Genomic DNA, 24,872 nt, shown 5'->3' with positions numbered 1-24,872 from the left:
TCTTGGTAAATATAAATGGTATTTTTGGCTAATTTAGATATGTTTACGCTATGTTTACATCAAATATGCAACCAAGAAACTAGTCAGTGCATGAAGCCTCAATGACATTTAACATCCAGACTGCGATTGTCATTCGTCCCTTGATCAACAGAATAAATCGGATAATCCCATCCGTATTGATTAATCGATCACATGCTATGTGACGCGCAGACGCAGAGGCTGTCCCGCTGTATTTAAAGGGAACTCCTGGATGGATCTATCAATGGCAGAAGTTCCTGTCAAATCTGTGCTTCCAGGTTAATGATTTGCTGGTTATCTCGTACTTAGTACTTAGCGTGGAGTTTGGAGTCTGCCCTCCCCTCTGATAAAACATAATAGGAGAAGCTCGGACCTGCATTGCCTTTCCGTTTTGGCCTTTTTCTTCCACTTCAGCCGCTGAATCTCGGGTTTTGCTTCTTCTGGTTACAGAGAGAAGGACACACAATGTTAACTCTAGTTGTGTTTTTGCTTTGTGCAGCCTCCTCTGTCACAGCTTCAGCCAAAGGTGAGTTGATGTGTGGTTTTCTGTGAGTGGAGAAAGTTTGTTGTAGGGTGATGTTTGTGTCAAATGGAATATTATTTAATAAATAAGTTCACCATATTTATGTGGGACGAGAAGAAACTGATAGAAATGTGTCAACAGGATGTATTTGTTGCTCCCTTGAGGCTTATAGATGATCCGAAGAGTCAGGCTTCAGTTTATTGTGCCACAGAGACTTACTATCCTCAAATGAATGAAATTGCCCTGGGTAATCTTACATAGACTCAAAGAATCAGTCTATTCATTGTAAATGTTGAAGCTTTCCATTGTGCTGCTTTGTTACATCACTGATTGATATGAGGTGAAAGATTTAAAAACAGAACATTACGAAAAAAATACAGATTATTTATGTGAGTGTTTTGCTTCTGATGTTCCCTAAACACCTCAGTAAGCTGTTTTGAAATAGAGCTAGGTTTTATATTTGTTGAAATTCAGCTACATGTTCCTCAGCAACTGGTGATGAAATCATGTACTGACACGTCAGTCTGTCCTTCCTCGTGGCCTAATGTCATATCTAACGCTCAGCTCGTCATTAATAGATCACAGGAGGGATTTTGTTCTTCTGCCACGTTGAACACACCTTGCTAAATGGCCTCACCTCAACCCTATCAACAGATAGTATTTATGTAAAACTAAAAATTAAGTTAGTTTCCTTTTAGGTCGACACAAGCTGTATTTAAGCTTAAAACAGAGAACTTAATAGGTTGTATGACCAACAGCAAAATATACCTAGTGTTAACTGAACACACAAAGTGAACACTAATGTAAAAAATACATTAAAAGTAATGGCAAGGTAGTTAAAAGTGTGGATAGCCCATTAAGTGCACTTTTTTGCTGATATGATAAGAAATGTCATCTGAGATTTGAAATGTTGCTTCAGAACAGCATAAAACCTACAAAACTCAATTAATCCTTTCCATGATGTCCAGGTTGTTGATTATTTTCTTCCATGGTTTATTATTATGAAACAAAGCCATTGTTCACAATCAAATCTAAGATTTTAATGATCCATCAAAACAATTGTTATAAGTTATTACATGAGGATACAGTGACACACAGATATAGATGACTGAGCATTCTCATATTCATAAGGTACGGACATGTGTGGTTAGGTATGAAAAATGTTTTAAAAGCTTTCATGCACCAGTGGCTTGTTCTTTTAAGTCTTCAGTATCTCGACAACATGACAATATTCTTATTGCAGATCACTCTCACTGTCTACACTGTTTTCTTACCAGCCGTGTTTCCTGTGTTTTTTCAGGTGGTGCTGCTGGACCCCGGCTGAACAACGACCAGCTGTACAAATTCAGCTACAGCACTGAGGTGCTGGTGGACAGGGTGAGGGGGTCAAAAGAGGGCAGTGCTGGCTACAGGATCTCAAGCGATGTGGACGTAAACCTCGTGTGGAGAGATCCCAGCAACAAAGACGACCAACTGATTCAACTGGCGGTATGTTGGTCCAATCACATGATACGACAGCGCAGGATCTCATTTTGAGAGTTAAAACAATCCACATAATATTTCTGACTACACAAATGCTCTTGATACAATTAATAGTAAGGTCCTTCTGTAACCGGCTGTGTCTGACTCTGCGTTGTGTTGTGTAGAAAGACGACGACCCAGACGTGTAGCTTCATTCAGGATGTACATTTATTTTCACTCCTGACGAAACAGCGACAGAAAGAAAACATTTCTCCAGTCAGTACTCTCTTTAACGTGCCCCTCTCCCACAGAGATCAGTATCAAAAAGGCATAACGTAAAAAGTAACACAACATACCTGACGAAACAGCGACAGAAAGAAAACATTTCTCCAGTCAGTACTCTCTTTAACGTGCCCCTATACAAATTAAACAACACAGAAATACATTGTGAACACCCGTGAGACACTACAACAAAAATAAGTAATAAAAAGTAACTTAAAGTGCATAAAGTCGACACTAAAACACGGAAATTGCTTCTGGCTGAAGAGCCGCCTACCTCTCCCACAGAGATCAGTATCAAAAGGGGAGAAAGATGCATGAACCCCGCGAAAAAAAGGGGAACAGTGTCACATACATAAGGAACGTAGGGGTACACGCTAAAATTATAGTTCCACATACTGATGTGAGTCCTACTGCGTCAGGTATTAACACAAGATGAAACAAGAATAAACACAGATTTTGTGTAATTATATAGACATATTTACATAATATATTATATACAAATGAGACATAACTGTCCCTGTTACACTCACCCCGCTAGAATTATGCAAAATTCTGGGTCGCAAAACAATCCACATATAAACACACTGGCCATTACAACAAGCAACAAAACCATATGAAACAGCAATAAGAGCTTCCTACCTAAAGGATAAGAGAATGAGGGACTCGCTTGGGCCCAGCAAGAACCCACAGTACTCTACAGACAAGGTGAGGTGCAGTTTACACCCCACACCCTGGCCAAACGATGTGGATGAGCGAAAAATAAAATAAAAAAAAGGCTCAATACAGCAGTATATCACCAGAGCACAAATAATGGCTAACACGCCACATTTCACACATTAATAACAGCACGCGGCCTTATCTCAACCCTCAAGAAGGGACTCAAGTTGTGCCATGGACTCAATGAAGCGGCGCACAGGTCTAATGACTCTGCCGAATCGTGAGGTAACCTGGCCATCTACATGTGATGCTTGACGCTTATTGGCAGGGGGCCGTTGTGGCAGAGGAGCTGGGAAAGCCATTGGGGTCTCTACAGCAGTTGCAGGGTCACTAGAAACGGGGGTGACCAACACAGAAGGAGGTGGTGGGTGGTCTGGATGAACAGAGTCATCAAAAGGGGACTGCTCAAGGACCCATGAGGCGGTGCGGCCATCCTCCCCGTCAACATCCGAGAGGGAACCAGCTAGGGATGGCCCAGCTGTTGCAGCTGCTGTGTCTAACTCGGACACCTCTGTCCCATGCCAATCAGATGCCGGAGCGGTATCGGTCATGCTAGGGGTAGGTGCGGGCACAGGAGCATCATCTTCACCATCCGAGGCCTCCTCCAGCGGAAGGAAGTTGACTTGCAGCAGCAGGTTTCGGTGAACAACACGCTCATGTCCCTCTGGATCCCTGATCCGGTAGATATGGAGGGCTGGTTTTGAGGCCACCACAGTGTGCACAACAGGCATCCACTTGTCAGAAAGCTTGCATTTTCCCTTGGCGCCTTTGTTCGCCAGCAGCACCTGGTCACCGACAGACAGAGGTTGGCCCCTGACCCGTTTGTTATACTGGTCACTCTGATGTCTCTGCTCCGCTGTGCAGTTTTTCTGGGCCAGTGCCATGGCACAGTGCAGGTCTTCCAAGAGGGATTTCACGTAGGCATTGTAGTCACACACAGTCACATCATGAAGTACATTCCTGAACAGAAGGTCCACTGGCAGCCTTGGGATTCTCCCGAACATCAAATAGAAGGGCGCGAACCCAGTGGTCTCATGGACAGTGCAATTGTACACGAAAGTCATTGTCTGTATTATCTGCGGCCACTTCTGTTTGGAGCGAAGTGGTAGAGACCTCAACATGTTGCCCAGGGTGCGGTTGAACCTCTCTGTGCCGCCGTTCCCCATAGGGTGGTAAGGTGTGGTGTGGGACTTGTCAACCCCTGACAACTGCAAGAGCTCAGCAATCAGCTCACTTTCAAAGTTTGCTCCCTGGTCAGAATGAAGGCGCTGAGGGAAGCCATAAACACAGAAAAAGTTGTCCCACAGCTTCTTGGCTACTCTCTTAGCTGTCTGATCCTGGCAGGGGAAAGCATGTGCCAACTTTGTATAGTGATCGGTGATCACAAGAACATCCACAGACTTGTTGTGACGGTCTTCAGCTGACCAGAAGTCGATGCACACAAGCTCCAGAGGGGCAGAGGTCTTAATGCTCTCCAGTGGGGCTCTTGCGGAAGGTTCAGGAGTCTTGCTGAGAACACATCTGTGGCAGTGCTTCACATGATTGCGGACATCCTTCTCCATGTCGTACCAGAAGAAACGCTGGCGGGCCAGAGACAGTGTGCGGGGCTGACCTTGATGGCCAGCATGGTCGTGAACACCAGATAATGCATCTGCCTTTAGCGACTCCGGCACCACGAACTGGGACCTCTTCTGTCTAGTCAAGGGATCTTTCGTGACCCTGTAGAGGACGCCATTCAGAAGAGTCAGTTTATCCCACTGCTTCAAGACTCTCAGAGTCGGCTGACTCTCATTGTAGCGTTCCCGTCTGGAAGGCCTGCGCTTCCTGTCGACATAGAGAGCGACCCTGGAAATTACTGGGTCCTGTTGCTGGTGTGACTGCAGCTCAGAAAGAGATAGGGAATGCAACGTGTCCTGGCCAGGTGGTTCAAAGGTGGTGAGGTGATCAACCAGGGAGGCTGCACGCTCCCTAGGAGCAGAGTCCCACTCGTCCAAGGAGGAAAGAAGAGAAGAGACCTCATCCTCAGACATTGAACCTTCAATGGCGTCAGAGTGAGATGGACCCTCCAGTGACTGTGGTTGGCAGGTGAGGCGGAAGGCATCTTGCACAGACCCATCACTGACGTCACAGACCTGGTCCAGTAGCTCCAAGTAGGGTTCACGCAGCAACCGTTCCCTCAAAGGTTTCACGAAAGGGTCTCTGCTGAGGGCATCCGCCACCACGTTCAACCTGCCGGGAATATGTTTGATTTCGAAGGAATACGGAGCCAACTTAGCAACCCACCGCTGCTCACAGGCGTCAAGTTTCGGCTTGGTCATGATATATGTGAGAGGATTGTTATCTGACCAGACGGTGAATCTGTGACCCTTGAGCCAGTGGCTAAACTTCTCACAAACCGCCCACTTTAGAGCCAAGAACTCCAGTCTGTGTGCAGGATAATTGAGCTGGCTGCGACTGAGAGTTTTGCTTGCAAAGGCGATGGGTCTTGCCTTCTCCTCACCAGCAGAAATTTGGGACAGTACAGCACCCAGACCATCAAGGGAAGCATCGGTGGAGAGGATGAAAGGCCTATCAAAGTCTGGGTGTGCCAGCACCACGCTGTTGAGGAGTGCGCGTCTCAGATCATCAAATGCCTTCTCACAGGCAGGGGTCCAATCCTGAGGAGTCAGTTCTCGAAAGGTGCCAGCTCTTCTCCGACCGAAAGAGCCCTTGGCTTTCCTCTTCTGCCCTGCAGTTAAGGCGTAGAGTGGCTTTGCGATGGAAGAACAGCCAGGAATGAAGTGTTGATAATACAGCACCATCCCGAGGAAAGACCTGACCTTCCGCTGAGATGGGGTGCAACCGTCGTCGTTCATGAGATCCTCCTTCCCGAAAGCTGAGATGACCCTCACCTTCTCTTGGTCGACTGAGACGCCACTGCTGTCTATCACGTGACCCAGAAACCCCACAGTCCTGCGAAGGAAGTAGCACTTCTTCTGAGACAGCTTCAGGTTGTTGGCTCTGAGCCGCGAGAAGACAGTCTCCAGCCGTTTCAGGGCTTCCTCCTCGGATGGAGCAAAGACAAGCAGGTCGTCCAAATAACAGAGGAGGCTGGAGAAGTTCAAATCACCAAACACACTCATCATCATCCGCATAAAGGACGCGGGACTGTTGCAAAGACCTTGGGGAAGTCTGTTGTACTCATACAGGCCTAAGGGTGTTGTGAATGCCGAGTACTTCCTGTCAGACTCATGGAGGGGGATGTTGTAGAACCCCGATGTGAGATCCATGGTGCTGAAAAAGGCGTTTCCACCAAGGGCAGCAAGACAGTCGGCCTGGTGAGGCAGCGGGTGGGCGTCCTTGACGGTCTTGGCATTAAGCCAGCGAAAGTCAGTGCAGATCCTTAACTCTCCTGACTTCTTCCAGACAAGGACCAGCGGCGATGCATACTCACTGACTGATTTACTGATGATGCCTTTCAACTCCATCTCAGACAGCACCTCTCTCAGTTTGTGATAGTGTGCTGGAGGGACACGGCGATAGGGTAGCCTGAAGGGGTGATCATCAGTGAGATGAATCCGGTGGACGAACTCTTTCGCTTCCCCACAGTCCAGCTTGTCTTTGGAGAAGACATCCTGGTAAGTGAGCAACAGTTCAGAGAGTCTCTTTTTCCATTCATCTGACACCGCACAGCCTTCGAGGTCGATGTCTGCCAATCCACAGTCTTTAAGCTGCTGAGTGTGGGTAGAGCTGGCATCTGAGTTGGGAGGAGGGTCAGCTGCCTGACTGGTCTGTGGCCTATTCACACCCTGAGAGAGGGGAAGGTCTTCCATCGCGACACAAGTAAACACATCGGCCACTTTAGCATTGCGGCGTAGTGTCACGGGACTCTTGGTTGGGTTAAGGACCTTCATAGGGACCCAACGATCTCCCCACATGGGTGCCACAACCCGTCCCACAATAATGTCTTTGGGGGCTGAACGGGAGGAGGTGGGCTCCACAATGACAGTGCTCCCAGGGGACACAGGAACACTGCCAGGTAGCTTTCCCCACACCAGATACTCCTTCTGTGGTGCTAGAGTGATAGCTTGCCGTAGCTTGACCGTGCCAACCTTGTCAGGCAGTTCAGGACCAGACCAACGAGTGATGCAGCTGAGCAACTGAAGAAACTGCTCACAGTCGGGGTCTGAGGTGTTGGACTGGATGAGCTCCCAGTACTTCTCATCAGACTTCATCCTCTGTAATATGGGCCTGATGACGTTGCTACCAATAATGAGTTCGTCTCTCTGCCCTGGGACAAGGAAAGTTGGCACAATGAATTTAGAACCGTAAACCTCAATCTCCAGGTCATAGATACATCTGGGTTGTGTCATAAGGCCACCACAGCCAACTAGGACCACCTTCTCTGGCACAGGCTGAGGACAAGGGAGGACACCAGCAGCTCTAAGATTGGACTCTGCCTCTTCGCTGAGTGTGCATGACATGCTCCCTGAATCAAGCATCCCCCTTAAAGTTGACTGACCCCCTACTAACACTGGGGTATAAAACAAGTCATTGGCTCCTTCAACTCTATGTGAACCCACAGCAATCACAGTTTTGTCATCAGGAAGATTACTACAGCAGTTCACATATGTTGATCTTAAGTCATTTTCCTCACTGAGGGTGTCACTAGTGCCGCCCATGCTATCCCTCTCACTGCACGGGCGGGCTAGTTTAAACCAGCATTGGAGGGAGAAGGTGGCATGGCTGAGGAAGGAGAGGCCTGTGGGCACTGATTTCTTATGTGACCAGGACTGAAGCAGTTAAGGCATAATCTGTAAAGCCTGCAGTGTGCATGGGTTGAATGGTCCCTGGAGCCACAAACCTTGCATGGAAAGGACTCAGATGCCTGCTGGTAACGGGGTCGACCATTCTGACGGTGGACTTGTTGGTGGTTGCCTGGCTGACCATTCTGACGGTGGGCTTGTTGGTGGTTACCTGGCTGATGGTAGTCTGGCCTTTGACTGGTTGTAAGGGAAGCGTTGCACATAGCCAGAACCCTGTCAAACATTGCAACTACCTGTTGAACACCAGCGTCGGTAGTAGGTGGGTTGACGGTGGTAGGGGCTGGGTCAGAGACAGCAGAGAGAGGCAGGGATAAGGGGGACACTTGGGGACTCACCCTAGCATGGTCTGGCTGAGGCTGACTGTAAGCAAGGGCAGTGGCCGGTAGAGAGTTGGGAGGGGGGTCTGGTTGGTGCGCTAATGAGGCCTGAGACATCCCCAGATTGACAGGGCGAAAAGAATCAGTCACAGGGCTCTGACTATAAACTGACAGACCCACCACATTATGAGACTGCGCTGCTGTTTTTCTCACATTTCTCATATGGGCGTCCAGACGCTCCTGAACCTCAGCCGTGGTCCACCGCTCAGGTGCCTTCAGTTGGAATGATATGGCGAGACTGGGGTCAGGACAGTGATTAATGAACATCAAGACCACTTCTGCACTGGGGTCATCTACACATTTACCTCGCCTCCGGAGGCACTCGTCCGCAGCATCTATTGACTTGTTAAGGCGTATCCAATAGTCCATAGCACTTTCACCAGCACGTGGAACAGTGCCGTAAAAATCTTTCATGGGCAAGTTAGAGTATGACAGCTCACTAAAGTTACCCTTTAATATGTCAAACACAGCTGTGGGCAGGTCGGTCGCACTCAAGTCAGGTCGGCTGCGGATTGACACTTTCACCACATCCCTGGCTTTACCTGTTAGTCTTGACATAATCAGATCAAACCTTTCTACGTGAGTGTCACATTTCACTCTATTCAGGTAACATCTCATCATGTCCTCCCATTCATGAATAGAAAATACATCAGCACGATCACCCCTGAAGTAAGGCGGAGCCTTGGTGTCTGACTGCACCACAACCTTCAATTGAGACAAATCAGCCTGGTGGGACGGGTGTGGATTGGTGGGAGACTGAGGCTGGGCAGCACTGGGCTGGTGCATGGTGCTTGATATGTTCTCACCTATCTGTTTAGCCAAACTTGTTATCATTTCCCCAAAAGCTTCAACAGATACTACTTGTGTAAGTTTACGGTCTGGCTGCATAATAGGTGTGGAGCTTGCAGCAGGTGTTAATGTCGGGTTGAAATCACTAGCGAACCCAAATCTTTCACTACCTTTAAGTCGCTGGCCCCTCCCCAACCCAAATGTGACATCATGCCCACTAACATCCATATTGTTAATGACAACAACAAAAAAATCCCACAAAGCAATCAAAACACAGTTTAAAGCCACCCACAAGAGATAAAACACTAAAATAAAATAAAATGATAAAACACAGATAAACAGATATACTCAGTGATAAGTGTCCTCTCAGACTCAGTGCATCTCTCAATTTGAATATGTACACTGTCCCTTTAACGCACCTGCCGTCGCAGCAAGAGAGGGGGAAAAAAAAAAAAGAGGAAAAAAAAACACACACTCCAGTCTTTCCTTCTTCCCGCCGGTGGGCAGCAGCTTTACCCCGGGGACCAGACGGCGCTGGTCGCGGATACAACGGGTCGTCACGGCACCAAGTGTAACCGGCTGTGTCTGACTCTGCGTTGTGTTGTGTAGAAAGACGACGACCCAGACGTGTAGCTTCATTCAGGATGTACATTTATTTTCACTCCTGACGAAACAGCGACAGAAAGAAAACATTTCTCCAGTCAGTACTCTCTTTAACGTGCCCCTCTCCCACAGAGATCAGTATCAAAAAGGCATAACGTAAAAAGTAACACAACATACCTGACGAAACAGCGACAGAAAGAAAACATTTCTCCAGTCAGTACTCTCTTTAACGTGCCCCTATACAAATTAAACAACACAGAAATACATTGTGAACACCCGTGAGACACTACAACAAAAATAAGTAATAAAAAGTAACTTAAAGTGCATAAAGTCGACACTAAAACACGGAAATTGCTTCTGGCTGAAGAGCCGCCTACCTCTCCCACAGAGATCAGTATCAAAAGGGGAGAAAGATGCATGAACCCCGCGAAAAAAAGGGGAACAGTGTCACATACATAAGGAACGTAGGGGTACACGCTAAAATTATAGTTCCACATACTGATGTGAGTCCTACTGCGTCAGGTATTAACACAAGATGAAACAAGAATAAACACAGATTTTGTGTAATTATATAGACATATTTACATAATATATTATATACAAATGAGACATAACTGTCCCTGTTACACTTCTTTTTGACAGTAGCAAATTTTTCTCACATAAATTAATCTCTCACTCATAGATCTCAAATGTGAGAATTGAACCTGCGTCCCAACGATCAAAGAAGAAGAACGTCCTCCATGGATCCACTGCAGAAAGCCTTTTGGGGAAGACCAAACTGGCAGCTCTGACGAAACCTTTCTTTTTGCATCTGAAAAATGGAAAGGTAAGAGCATTTGTGTGCACACATAAAATACTCCATATCAGTTGCTACACTACTTACTGCTGGTGTTATCTGTACAACCATATAGTATTTTAATATATTTGTACTCGTCATTACCTCCCTAAGGTAACAGAAGGTTGTGTTTTTGTTGTGGGTGGTTTATCTGTTACAGAAACACTACAGGCCTGATTTACATGAAACTAGGTTGAAGGGTGTAGCATGGGTCGAGGAAAAACACATTACACTTTTTACCAGATACTAATCATGGGGATAATTTGCCAAGCATTGCCAGATAGGGCATGGCCTCACCTAATACTAAAATAAAACACATTTAAGTATAAAGAGTGAATATATTTGGCAACATTAAGATAGTTTCTAATCACTCACATGTGAATAACATCAGCAGCAATTCCTGAAAATGATATAAATGAAGGTTTTGAGCAGATTTATGATCTTTTAAGAGGGAGAAATGCTTACATAAGTAATGTTAGAAGGTCATTTGGGTACTTTTAGCACTTCACTGTTGTTGTCTTCAGAGAATAATTGAGCATGCTTTCATTTAGCTGGAGTGATGATGCTGGCAGGGGAAAAACCGTGCAGGTGTGTGTACAAAGGTCAGCAGGTTCAGAGGGTCAATGAATGAATGAATGAATGAATGAACAAGCCCGGCTTCAAGAGCGGCTCTGGGTTGGTGGATACGCTTCATGCTGTCTTCTTATTGGCTGTGAGATGTTGGAGTTCAAGCCAAACTCATTCACTGTTATCAAGTAACTGTATCTAATAAGGCGTAATTGCTGCAGAAAGATTACAGCTAGATATTTAATTGTATGGCTAAAGGGAAGAATTCTATGGCATACGTTTATCATGAAATAATACTAAAAATGTCAATTCAAACCGATAGAAAGCGTGAAGACCCCTTAACACAATGTTCAATATCTTTTTGGATAACATGCTTATTTAGAGGATAAGATCCCTTTTACTAATTTGAATGTATAACCAGTTAACATCCTAGAAAGAGCCGCAGAGGATCTTAAGCCCTCAAAAACGAAGGCTTTTTAGCATATTAATGGATGTAAACAATAATAATTCCATTATTATCAAATAGTAAATGTAAAATTCAGACAAAAGTATTTTCTACAACCTTTTATGTTGTTTATACTGATTGCAGGCTGCCACAGCAAGGATACACAGAGTAAGACTGAGTAGCCGTCGTCAATCTATTTATGGTAGTCCTCGCTGATATCGTGGTCGAGGGCCGCAAATAAATGACATACTGTATAGGAGACACTGCAGGATGATGTAATCGGCTGCCTCTCCACTCATAAGCAGGACACTGAGAGCATTATTGAGCTGAACTGAAGCCTCAATGCTCAACTGAACTGTGTGGTGTAATTTGATATTTCCCAAGATTAACTTAGCACATTTGACTGAGCTTGTTCCATTATTTCAAGATCATATCAGCGACACGAGTAAAGATAAGACTGACTCATCTTTCATGCTGGTCAGTAGTGTGTGTTGAGAACATAATTAGAAGTTGAGGTAGACTCTTTTTAAACATTTAGAGTGCTAATACCAAAGTACTTTTGTTTTTGATCTACACTTCAAAGAATATCTTATTTCTGCGTGTAATTTAAATAGGCTCTGATGTCATGACCATGCATTTATGTACACACATGTGCAATGGAAAACTGACACCCTGAAGGCCTTTGTGAGCTGCAGCACGTACAGCAGCACACAGGGTCATTGCCCCTTTATCTGCTGAAAGACATGCCTCAGTATCCATTGTTCAGAAGCATAACATTTCGTATAACATGTTGCTTTCTTTGTAGGCAAAGGCCTTTTATTCCTTCTGGGCCGAACCTGCAACCATCAAGAACCTAAAAAGAGGACTGGCCAGCCTACTGCAAATGCAGCGCACCACTGGGAAGGTTATAGAGGTAATTGGCGTTATAATGCTCCCATCACATTTATTCACGTCTTTTATATTTCATTACATGTAGCTAATTGCAATCTTAATGTGTGGGAACAGAATGACGTGTCTGGAAGGTGCACGGTGGAGTACAAGGGAGTTAAAGGTCAAGTGACGAGAACCAAGGTCCTGGACACGTGTAAGACCGCGGAGACGGGATTCACCACTCACAGTCAGGTATGTCAGCATCCAGAACAGCTCATTGTGCTAGATAGAATATGAAGGTTACTGAATTACTAATACATAACTCTTTAAAGGTCCCCTATTATACTGTTTTTCATCAATATATTATAGGTCTCAGTTATATACAAAACATGTCTCTGAAGTGTTTGGCTCGAAATACCAAACAGATCGAGCATTGTAGAATCCCATAATCGCCTCTGTTTCAGCCCTGTTCCAAAAGTTCTGATTCTCTGTCTGTTACTCTAGATCAGGGGTGGGGAACCTTTTTCCTCTCAAGGGCCATTTCAATTTTTTAAACATCCTCCGAGGGCCGTACAAATTATTGACCGCTGCTTAAAAATACTAAAATCACAGCCCATTCATTTCGTCTTTCTTTCATGCCGTGCAAAGAAAAAGCAAACTCTTAATCCAGATATTTTACCACGACTCGTGCATGCATTCACGTGCACGGTTGTGGCATGACCACCAAAACAGAAAGTATATTGGACACAAGATATGTGCAAATGTATTTCGTTTCCTATCCATGTTGACGTGATTTAAGTGTGGGGGGGGGGGGGGACCTAACCTCCTCTAGGGGGGTCCTCACCCCCCCCCTCCCCGGGAAGATTTTTTTTTAAATGTTGAAGTTAAAAGCATCAATCTGGTGCACTTTGAGAGCAACATTAGGAGATCTATGGATACATCTCTCAACATCCATACAGTATGAAACAGAACTGGAAGCAGATGTATTTTTCTTTATGGATATTTTACAAATCACTCCCCTTTCAAACTGTATTCTTGTTTATTAATAACAACTTTTATTTACTGTCATATAGTATTTTATACCTGTTTACTTTATTCTCTTGTTTTTTAGAGCTATAATGATCATATAAAGATGTGCCTTTACCTCACTGGTTGGAGAAAAAGCTTCTTATATTCGTTAGCATAGCTAGCTAACCAGATGCTAATAACAACAAAGTTATTGACTGTATGATCAGTATGACAGATGAACAGATCGCCACTGGGCTTACAACTAAAGACACAGCCACGCAGAAACTGCGGCATGTGGCTCCTTATGGGTACTGCAATTTTTGGAAGTGCCGAAGCGACGTTCTGTTGCTCCCCTGCCATGCTCCCTTGTCAGACGAGACATATACCACGTGATGACACGTTAGGCTTGTGTTGTGTTCAAGGACCCTGACCTTGGCCAGGAAAAACAGGCACTCGCCTGTTTAATTTGCGGTCTAGATTTCTTTAATTTTTTTCTTTTTTGCGTGTGTTTATAAATTACCTCGAGGGCCGTAGCAAATGGTCTCGCGGGCCGTATACGGCCCGGGGGCCGGAGGTTCCCCACCCCTGCTCTAGATGAAAATAAGGAGCCACTCCCCATGCCCCTCAAAGAGATATTTGGTTAAAAAACCCAAAATGGTGCTCTAGGAGGAGATTCAGGTGATAAGGTGGACGGGGGTTACCTTGGCTAATGGTTACACAAGCCAAAAAAACGTTATGACATCATAAAGTGGTCAAAATCTGATCAAGTCATTTTTTATATAAATGGATCAGGACAAAAAGACTGACAATCTTTTTTCCTGAAACTTTCAGAATCTCTTAACGCAGAGGCGACACATATTTATGTAGATGAGACATGAAAAAGTAGATTTTGCATAATAGGTGACCTTTAATATTTCCCCCTCCAGGTGTTGGGTGTGGGCAGGAAGTCCAGTTCTGTTACAACGTTCACTCTTGAAGATGGTTTCATCCACTCTGCCGTGGCTGAAGAAACACACTCACTGGCTGTTAACTCCCGCAGATCTGCTGCAGCTAAAGTCGTTTCCAGGTACATGCCTTTATCAATAATAACCATGTGTGTGCATTTGTAATTCGGGCACTTTTTAAGTTTTACATTTCTTGCTTCACAGGCAAACCCTCACTCTTGTGGGGACGGAGGCTGGACCCCTGGAGGCTGCTGGGACAGATGTGGCCGAGGTCGTCAAGTCAATCGATGCCAAGCTGGCAGCTGTTGGTATTACTGCGGATAAAGTCAAATCCAAATGCAAGGGCTGTCCAACAGTGAGTACCAGTTCACTTTTTCACATATTTTCCCTTATTTTAGCCATTTTCTAAAGAGGGCTATGTCAATCTACCAGTTTAATTAAAATAGAATATATGGATTATTGGATTATTGGATTTGCCACCAGGCTGCAGAAATTCTAATTTCAAGTTTATCTAATCATTTTGTAGCATTTAGGTGCATTTTACTTTCTTCACTTACTTGTTTAAATGAACTTTAACACGTAATTTCTTCGATGAGGAATGTTTTGCAAATCACATTCAGTATTTCTCATAATGGTTATACTGTTTATGCATCAAAATACATGTATTTAATCATTGTAACTACCACGTCAGTGCTAACAGACAAGGTCAGGGTTGGAAAAGTAATCATTGCACACATACTTCTAAGTTACACCTAATAGTAAACAGATCCTTAATTTGACTGAAGATGATCTCTCTTTAATCCCCTCTGCCCTGTCTTTTCCCTTTTTAGCTTTTTGAGCATTGGCAGAGTGAACAGAAGCAGCTGGAGCCGGCGAGCCTGTCCAAAGCCTCGGCTCCACGCAGCTTCCTGGCTCTCCTCCAGAGCATTAGGAAGGCGTCCAAGGACGAGATCCTCAAAGTGCTGCAGAGTGCCAGCAAGACATCTCTGTAAGTGGCTACTCCTTCTCCCCTACTCAATCACTCTGCTGTTTCTGTTACCTGGTCTAACTTTAGTAACTCACCATCATTTTGTTTCCCTTCTTCCTGTTCAGACCTCAGGTGGTGGACACTGTGACCTCGGCTCAGACTACTGCGTCTCTGGATGCCATGATTCAATTCCTTAACTTCACCGATGCCAAAGGTCTGGTCCTGCAGGAGAGGTTTCTCTATGCATGCGGCTTCGCTTCTCATCCCAACGAGAGAATGCTCCAGGTTCTGCTGGTGAGTTGTTTAAAACAGAATCGGCACCTTAACATGCTTGGAGAAGAAACTTGGAAGATATGCTGTCATTAGTATTTATCAGCGAAGAGGAAAAAATGTGGGCTTCATTTGCACTACATTTGATGCTCTGATTAAAAAAAGGAAATAAAATATTTGTTTCCCCAAATTAATTCAAGAAGTAAGTGGCACTCCAGTGGTTAAAGAAAGCGAAAATGTACCACACGTTGGATTTGAATAGTGTTTTCCACTAACTTTTGTGCTATTTCACCTGTGTTTCCTAATTGAAAACAACACATCATTTAAAATTGTCCCCTCATAAAAATTGCTTGTAAATAATATATAGAGTGCCACAGTGACGCGTCCTAAAACCCGGAAGTAAACTCCTTCCGGTTCCTTTGACAAAGACCAATGCAATTTCTCCATACTTTTATCATTTTCGAATCATAAATCTAATCGATAGATTTATGATTAGAAAATTATAAAAGTAGGGTATACATGTGGATATTATCTGGCTGAACAAAATGTGATCCGTCTCTTCAATTTGTGTCAACCACAGACCTTATTTCAAGCTATTTTCCAAAATCCTATGGAGAAATTGCATTGGTTTTTGTCGAAGGAACCAGAAGTGGTAAAGTGCTGACTTACTTCCGGGTTTTAGGACACGTCACTGTGGCACTCCATTGCGTTCTGTCCTCAAAATATAATATAATAAATGTGTAAAGTTAATTTGTTTTATCCTAACGAGTCTTCAAAACCATTCATATTTAAATTAAATGATATGCTAATTGGAAGTTTGCATTTAATTATAATGCAAACTGTTTTCTTTTCAGGACATTTCAAAGGGAAAGATCGGCAGCCCAGACATCAAAGAGTCCACTGTGATCATTATGGGAGCCCTGGTCCATAAACTGTGTCAGAAAGGAGGCTGCAACTTACCGGTGAGCTTACTTATATAGTTAATGAAAAAAGTTAATGTAGATTTTAGAAATACTAGAGCTGACTAAAGATCCCTTGCTGTGCTTTCACCCTTCAGGCAGTGGTGGAGGTGAAGAAGCTGATTTTAAACGGGCCCGACAGCACAAAGGTAGAGTCCGAGGTCCAGATGTATCTTCTTGCTCTGAAGAACTCTTTACTTCCCGAGGCCATTCCCATCTTCAGCAAATATGCCGAATCAGAGGTGGGCGCTTACTGCACCATCGCTCTCACCGCCCTGCAGAGATACGACTTCACTCTCATGACTAATGAGGTGAGCAACAGTGCACATTACACTCCATTTGAACTGATGAGTGTTACTGTTATGTTGAGCTGATTAGCGTGTCACAGAAACTGAAAGGACACATTTATCTCATGTGTAGGTGAAGCACACAGTGAATAGGGTTTACCACCAGAATCGTCGCGTCTATGAGAAAAATGTAAGAGCCGCCGCTGCTGACGTCATCCTGAGTAGCAACCCCTCCTACATGGAAGTCAAAAATCTGCTTCTGTCCATCGGAAACCTTCCTCATGAAATGAACAAGTACATGCTGTCCAAGATTCAGGACATCCTTCACTTCCAGCTGCCAGCCAGGTGTGTTATAGGAAATCCAATGGACCACCAAAAAAGAAATGTTGGTTGAACATAGGAATGTTACAGAACATAGTTAAGCTTTACGAATACAAATTAAAGTCATTTGTTGTATAACATATCTCATTTTTCACTTTTCAGCGATGTAGTACGACTTGCTATGAAGGATACAATTTCTCATAACTACGACCGGTTTGCAAAGGTTGGGTCATCGTCTGCATATTCAGGATTCATGGCAAGTAAGTAATCAACCCTAAGACTAAAAACATTACTCAATATATTCTTAAAAGATCTAATGTGAGATGAAATTATGAACAGTGGATACCAAATTGCACGAGTCAATCAACATATCATTTTAAGGTGTTGGTTAAGCACATTCAAGCTCTATTTCGCTCCATTAAAAAGTTTGAGTCTTATTATTTGCTTTTTAGTACTAAGATAAATTGACTGAGCACTTTAAAATTCTCTCCGTACAGAATCTGCTGATGTGACCTCCACGTACAGTTTGGACATCCTGTATTCAGGCTCTGGGATCCTGAGGAGAAGCAACATGAATATTTATGGTGCTAGTAATGGAGCTCTTCTCCATGGACTACAGGTAAGGAAACCACATAATGAAACAAACATTCTTTACACTCATGTATACAAGAAAAGCTTAGCAGGACTGTTGCAGGAACGTTTGCAGGAGTTTAGATCTTTCCAATTAATAGTTTTTATGCTGTTTTGACATGCTTTTAATGTGTTCAGAAAAGCATCTTGAATAGCCACAACATTACCACATTTCTATTTTAAACTAATGTGGACATGTTCTGTGTCTTCTAGGTGGCAATTGAGGCCCAGGGTCTGGAGTCAATGATTGGTGCCACAGCCGATGAGGGAGAGGAAGATCTGGAGTCGTTTGCTGGGATGTCAGCTTTGCTCTTCGATGTCCAACTGCGACCCGTCACCTTCTTCAAGGGTTACAGTGACCTCATGTCCAAAATGTTCTCCATGAGTGGTGATCCCATGAATGTAGTGAAGGGTCTCATCCTGCTGACTGATCATTCTGAGGTAAACTGCTTTAACTGTGTCCTTCATCAATGATCCATTTACACTACACCTAAATATAGAAGTCATTTTAGTGTTTCAAGTTTACATTCAGTGTGAGGTTATCAAAGAAAACAGAACTTAACAACTGGTATTTGATGCCAGGTAAAGAGAATAGTCCAAGAAAGCTTTATTTTACTTCAAAACAGTGTCAGCTGGCTGGTTTGAGTTCAGTTTGGTCATCTTGACAAAAACGACAGAATTGGTGATATGTTCAAACACCTGGAATAGACTTCAGTTTACGTTCGTCTGCAATCTAAAATCTGTAAAACAAGAGAGTTTGCTCTGGCAGGTGGGACAGCAGTGATTGACACTGTGTAAGTGTCCTCGTGGCTGACATTGGTTGTCTTCATTCAGGCGTGCTGGAATCTAACATTGGGAGCACTATGTCTACTGCCAGGATATAGAGTTTCAGCACACATGATAAAAAGTTACTAACTATACTTTTTAAGTAGCAAGACAGTTTTTATAGGTTGTTTTGGAAGGCATTGACCCACAACCGTTTTTGTCGGTTGTGGGTCATGTTTACTTCGTCAGATACATTCAGTATGTCTACACAAGTGCAGATAGTGAATGACTCAAGTCAATACCTTCACTTGTCGAGCGTAGTACTGTGACTTTGAACAGGGCTTAAATGCTTACAGGTGATAAAAGGGATGTTGCATTTATTTTTGCCTTATGCTGAGGCTATTTTTAAAGTGCTTTTACAGTCTTCAAACATCATCATCTATGATAAAAAGGTATCTTAATTATCGTCCGATATAACCAATTCTTCTGTTTTTGTTTTGCTTCCCGTTCATCTTTCTGTAAATTATATTTTCTTCATCTATCTATACTTTGCTGTAACAACAAAAAATGTCCCCTTTCAATACAGAATTCTAATTTTGATTCTGATTTGTCTCTGCAGGTGATCCAGCTGCAGTCCGGTCTGAAGGCGAGTGCCGAGTTCCAAGGAGGGTTAGCCATTGACATCTCTGGAGGCATGGAGGTCAGCCTGTGGTACAGGGAGTCCAAGACCAGCGTCAACAACAGGTACAGTCCACACACCGAGCCAATTCAATGATATTCTAGTAGTTGCAGTTGGTGGAGTTTTTGTCCCGTAGGCAAGTTGGGGCATCAGCATAGCTTTACATAATGCTGTGTACTGTGTGTATAGGTCATAACCTCACGTACAGCCTTTTAATGATAAATTACCTCACTGAGTACGTTTGTTTTACTGTATGTTCATTATGACGTAATACACTGGGCAAAGGACAGACTGATTGACAGAAAATTCTTAGAAAACAACCTTTGTGACTGAAAGGAGAGTCGTTTTTAGAGGTCGAGCAATGTCACAGACTGCAAATAGATTTCTGTTGATGTTGGATTCAAGTGAACTTATGATGGTCTATAAGCGTCACCCGATGCATTTGTTCCATGTTGGACATGCTCCAGTATTGTGGTCATGTCTGTCTCATTTCCAGGTTTATGTGGATATGTCGTCAGTTCTGTCTGGTTCTCTATTTTAAACATTACAGTCATCGCACAACGGTAGCAGCTGAAAATGGACATCATCATGCGGGTGTCGTTTAGCTCACGGCATCTGGTGATGAAATATGGTATAGAGAGCAATGCCACTGATTTTTGACAATCAAATACGGTTACGATTTTCCTGTGCATATGCACCTCAGTATTTTTGAAGTAATAAATACATTTGGTGCAAAATCTGTATTGAAAACCGAACTACGTACTGTGTTTTGTTAGTGTTTGTTTTGTTAATTAGATCCGATCTTATCTGATATTTAATGCATTTTAAGATTGTATTGATAAACTGAAAATGCTTATTTTACCTAATAGTGCAAAGTAAAATATGAGATAAAACTCCATACTGACACTTGGGTTTAGTACCGGCACCCCATTCAAATAATTGACATCCGGCTTTTATGCCTTTTTATAATTAAGTTTCCTTTGGTGATAGGGATTATATGTACGTTTCTATGAGGAATTGTTTACAGAGATTGAAAACAAGGCACATTTAATTGGAATCTCTTTGAGGGTGCAAAAAAACCACAACCCTGTGAAATTCAAGCAACTTTTGGTTTTTCCCAAAAATATGGTTTAAGGAAGAAAAATAAGCTTTTATATTTCAGTTCTCTGATTTATTTTCCTGCTTTTTAACAATAGTAAAGGGTCATATCTTTGATTTGAACCCCAGAACGTTTTGACCCGTGTGTGCGTAGGGGAATGGCAGAGGCAGGTGAATGGATCAGCATAGTTGTACCTCTTCCACTCTGATAATAGACTGTCAGGCTATCTTTAGCAGCAGAACAAACCATACTGGCATCTTTGCCAAGGCATGTCTTCACGGGCAAGGCTATAGAGGTTTGACGTTCAACTGGCTGGCACACACTGCGATTTTAAACAAAGGGGAAGTTGTTCAACTGTTGTTGTTAGTATCTGAACTTTATTGTGCTTTTAAGCCTCTGATACATACTGTGTGAAACAAATACATGTTCACATACAGTACAATGACAAAGCGCCACAGTCGTTGGGACAAGGCTGAAGAATATAAGTATTTTGGACACATTTTCACTTTGTTTACTCTTTATGGTTTCAGGGGAGCATTAGTGGTCACTGGCAACGTTACAGTGGACATGGACTTCATGAGAGTGGGTGTTGAGGTCAGCTACGAAACAGAGGCATCGCTAGACTTTATCACCACAGTCCAGTTTTCAGAATATCCCTTCCTGGTGTGCATGCAGATGGACAAAACCACCTTCCCCTTCAGGTATTGTACACATAAATATTTCAATTGCTCTGCGGTTTTAATGTTAAATCATCTTTTACAAAAACCTAATCATCTGTTCTTATTGTTTTGCTTTCAGTGAATCCCTCAGCAAGTATGAAAGCATCTCATCAGGGAAGAGCGTTGTATCACATAAGAGGAAGAAGCAACTCGTACCGGGCTCTGAATTCCCTCTTCACCAGGAAAACTCAAATATGTGCAAGAAGGTTTTTGACTCCAGCTGGTAAAAGACATACCATGAACAATCCAACAGTGTCCCTCAACGAGTGTTTTTTTCGTATACAGGGACAGCTATCACACCTCAGCCTCATGCAGTGAAAGTACGCAAGAGAAAAAAGTGGTGAATGTTTTTTTTAACAACACATGCAAAGTTTACATTCCTGTGAATATTTAAGTCATTTAAATTTTAAGTTTTGTTTAAAAAACAGGAATTCTTGCATTGTCTTTTTTCCTAAATAGGATGTATGTTTTATTTGATGGGTAATGCACAACATGAAAAAGTAACCCTGTCATAACCCCAACATAGTTACAGTAAAGATGTACATGTAAATATCACACTGGACACAGTGGATTAACTCTCCCCTATGCATAGAAACGCTCCTTTCTGTCAACATTCCTTTGTTTTTTAATTAAAAAAGTGTTTACCGAGGAGGAGAAACGTATTGTTTTATCACTGTATCACTGTCCACACACTTGAAATAACTTATTAAGCAGATTAATATCAATTAATTACATTTGTATAATAAGGTTAGTGATTTTAAATTGCACCTACAGAGACCATTTGTGTGCATCGTTTTTACTTTGTACTTGCAAGATTTGAGGTGAAAATCAAATCTCTAAAAGATAATCCATCAACACTTGAATATCTTTTTTTTACGTGGCTGTAATTGCTCTGTGTATCTGAAAACATCTGGGTCGTTTTGAAGACTTTTGAGCTGCTCTAAACTTGTATTTTCATATTTAGGGATCAGTTTGTTAGATTTATCATTGGCTGACAATAAACGTGCAGTGGAAACACTTTGCCTTTTGACTTGATTTGTGTATTTAGATGCAACAAGAACATGTGTGAACAATGGGATTAACACTCTGGGGCCCTGGGGAAACATGAAGTGCTTGAAAAAATTCATTTTGCCTTTAAAGTGGCATTCAATCAATTTTACATGTCATAGTCGGTGTATTTGTTATTGATATAGTCATATACAGGCTGAGAAATACAGCCACCATTAAGTCTGTTACAAAATGAGATCAACTCAGTTTGAAAGACACTATCAAGTCGGTCTCTGCTGCTTTAGTATTGAACCATGTTGATCCCCCATATAAAGAGGACTCATCAGTTTACGGTGCTCATAGCAACTTCACATGGATAATTCAAAAATATTTACCCCAGAGCCCCAGAGACTGGCGGGTTCTCCTATTCTGGGATACTATCCTATCCTGCCCTTGATTCACTGTGGGCTAATTAGTTTGTGGACATTTTAATAAACAAGCATTTATTTAGGTATAAGCAACATGTAAAAAAGCTAAACACTACAACAGAGGATCTCAACATTAAGTGAAAACAAATGAGCTACCCAAAGGCCTATTATAATGTCATTTCCCTTTACAACCTTGTCGGTACCACTTCAGCGGCCTTCAGGCAGTGGGGAACCATCAGAGGTTTAAACATTTTTTTTAAATATTTGTCATTAGTTATACCTTAATTACTTGATTTATTTGAATTAAGAAAAAATAGAACTGAATAAATAAACCCTTCCAACCGGCCTATTCAGTTTCTGTTGGAATGTGAAGGGTTAAATGAAAGAAGCCCAATTTGGCCATCTCTGCTACTGGGAAGATAGGAGGTGATTGGTGGTCCAGCTCTAAATGCACTGAGGGCCCAGCAATATTAATCCAATTAGAGTAATGTCAAATGACAGTTAAATTGACCATCATATCTCCCCTCTCGCGAACTATATGAAATGTAAGAAAATCGTGGATTTTTTGAGAGGCCTTTTAATATCAGCAATTATACAATGTATAACTGGATGACAGGATCAACAAGTGTAGGCCAAAGTTTTTTTCAATGTAGGCCGCTGTGCCGACTTTATTCATTCTGCCTAAAACCTTATGCCCAAATTAATTGTAATATATTTTAAATTAGCCGCTGTGCCGGTTTGAACAAAATTGCCTGTTTGTGTTGCGTTCCAAAATGCAAGGATCGATGTTCATTGTCCATTGTTCATTGTTACTTAGCTGTGGGCGCCTTGTCCATGGCCTTGTGAGGTGTTCATAAACATGGTGATGTTTTGTGTGGTTGAAGTGCCTGTCATTCATGCTTTTTGAACCCCAGGCCGTTGTTTCAATATTCTGCTGAAGTACACGCAGCTTGTGTGATGATATGATTATGTTTTGCTTAATAAATTAGTATTTCTTTGTAATAACTATTTCTCTCTCCATTGCATTGATCAGGCTCGACTATCCTACATGCACTGGTCCTTTAGGCAGCTCAGAGTAAATCATAACAGAGTAGCCTACCTGCCAGATAGTGAATGATGGGCTTTCAAGCACTTTTAAAGTTAGAGGCTTCAGAGCAGTTTCACAAACTTTGAGCTAATCTCCAATTTTTCCTATGAGACGCTAAAATAATGTATAAAAAATGATAGCTGCGAAACAGCAGCATGCTAGGACTGTAATTGAGTTAGCTGACGTTGAACTAAAAGGACTGCTGTGCCTAAGTAGCCTGCAGCCTCAAAGAGAAAATATCATAGCAGGAAACATAATCCCAGTGTAGAAGTTCTCGCCTTCTGGTGGCATCTGGCAATCTGGTCATTGCAACATTTGAAACTCTATAAATTACAGGAGTTTTATGTTTTTTTTTAAGGTTTAACACAGTAGCATGCATTTGTGTCAGCAGTACTCTCTTAAGTAAACTAATAGCCCTCCTTTGTGTTGACATTTGTGTCCAAAGAGACAGAATGTAACTAAGTACATTAAATGTAACACACACTTTTGGATCAAGGTGAGGCAATCAATCTTAACTTTTCTTGTGTCAAAGTTGTGACATCAGAGCCCCTCCTGGCATCCAAATACAACAACTGGGCCTCAATGTAGATTCTTTAGGAACCACCGAGAGCAGCTGGGGGCAAACCAGTGTCTGCCAGTCTCGCTGCATCCATGGCAACCGAGTAAACACAGCAGCAAGCTGTCAGGTTAAACTTAAGCCTCGGGCCGGGTGATGTTTCAGTGTCACCAGAAAGCTAACCTCCCACGCTGGTCAATGCCAAAAGTGTTTTTCTCTTTGCTAGGAGCTCTTTGATTCCCCTTTTGACCCTTGTCGTTTTTGTGTTTTTAGTGGTGAAACTTTATCAGCAAAGTATGAAACTGCAGGGAGCCACAACAATCAGGTCAGGGAGATAAAGGAAAATAAAATGTAAATATGGTCATTACAGAATATCCCAGAATCTAATGTGTACTTATGTTTGCAAACAATCTATCACACAGTCAAAGTATATAGTATTTATTCAATTAATGTATGATGATTGTCATAAATAAAAACTCCTTAGTTTGTAAAGTAGGCTGTTTGACCGGTCCAAGTTATTTTGTACAACCTGGCATTCCAAAGGCTATCCTAATGGTGGCTTTAACAGATTTTTGAGGCATTAATAACGTTTTTGAAAAATGTATACTTAATCTATTCGTTAGAACTAAACACTTAACACGATTGCTTGATTAGACAGTACATTATATTTATTTGTGTCCCTATGCTGACTATTCCCTGCTGTAACACAAAGAAGAATTGTGATTTGAAATTTCATTCTGTTTTAATTTCACTAACAAAGTATTTGTGTGGGTCTTTTTTATTGGTCTCAGTAGATTCAGACATCAGCAACATTTTTCAAACATAAATAGACCTTTAAGTGATTCAAATTCAAGGACATAAACATGTTCAGTGG

At 42.6% G+C, this 24,872-nt stretch overlaps 1 protein-coding gene across 1 annotated transcript; it reads left to right on the top strand.

Annotated features, from left to right (window-relative positions):
* Positions 1-21,957, top strand: mttp (microsomal triglyceride transfer protein). Its single transcript, XM_079647178.1, has 18 exons — positions 1-544; positions 1,842-2,029; positions 10,258-10,401; positions 12,228-12,335; positions 12,428-12,544; positions 14,227-14,366; positions 14,449-14,599; positions 15,075-15,232; positions 15,337-15,505; positions 16,336-16,443; positions 16,539-16,751; positions 16,861-17,072; positions 17,211-17,308; positions 17,546-17,667; positions 17,892-18,119; positions 19,063-19,187; positions 20,752-20,922; positions 21,020-21,957. Exons 1-18 carry the CDS (start codon positions 484-486, stop codon positions 21,165-21,167), a joined length of 2,661 nt encoding a protein of 886 aa, XP_079503304.1. The 5' UTR covers positions 1-483; the 3' UTR covers positions 21,168-21,957.
* The last annotated feature ends 2,915 nt before the right edge of the window (positions 21,958-24,872 follow it).

The sequence above is a fragment of the Notothenia rossii genome (genome assembly GCF_949606895.1).
Source record: "Notothenia rossii genome assembly, chromosome: 1".
Classification (NCBI taxonomy): Eukaryota; Metazoa; Chordata; class Actinopteri; order Perciformes; family Nototheniidae; genus Notothenia; species Notothenia rossii.
The sequence above is the reverse complement of the archived record's forward strand: the minus strand, read 5'-3'. Positions and strand labels throughout refer to the sequence as shown.

Bases quoted from the DNA above. Each gene is read 5' to 3' on its own strand.
- mttp (XM_079647178.1), top strand. From the start codon at position 484: ATGTTAACTCTAGTTGTGTTTTTGCTTTGTGCAGCCTCCTCTGTCACA. The intron at 10,402-12,227 runs GTAAGAGCATTT...CTTTCTTTGTAG, and splicing joins TGCATCTGAAAAATGGAAAG to GCAAAGGCCTTTTATTCCTT. The intron at 16,752-16,860 runs GTGAGCAACAGT...TCTCATGTGTAG, and splicing joins TCACTCTCATGACTAATGAG to GTGAAGCACACAGTGAATAG.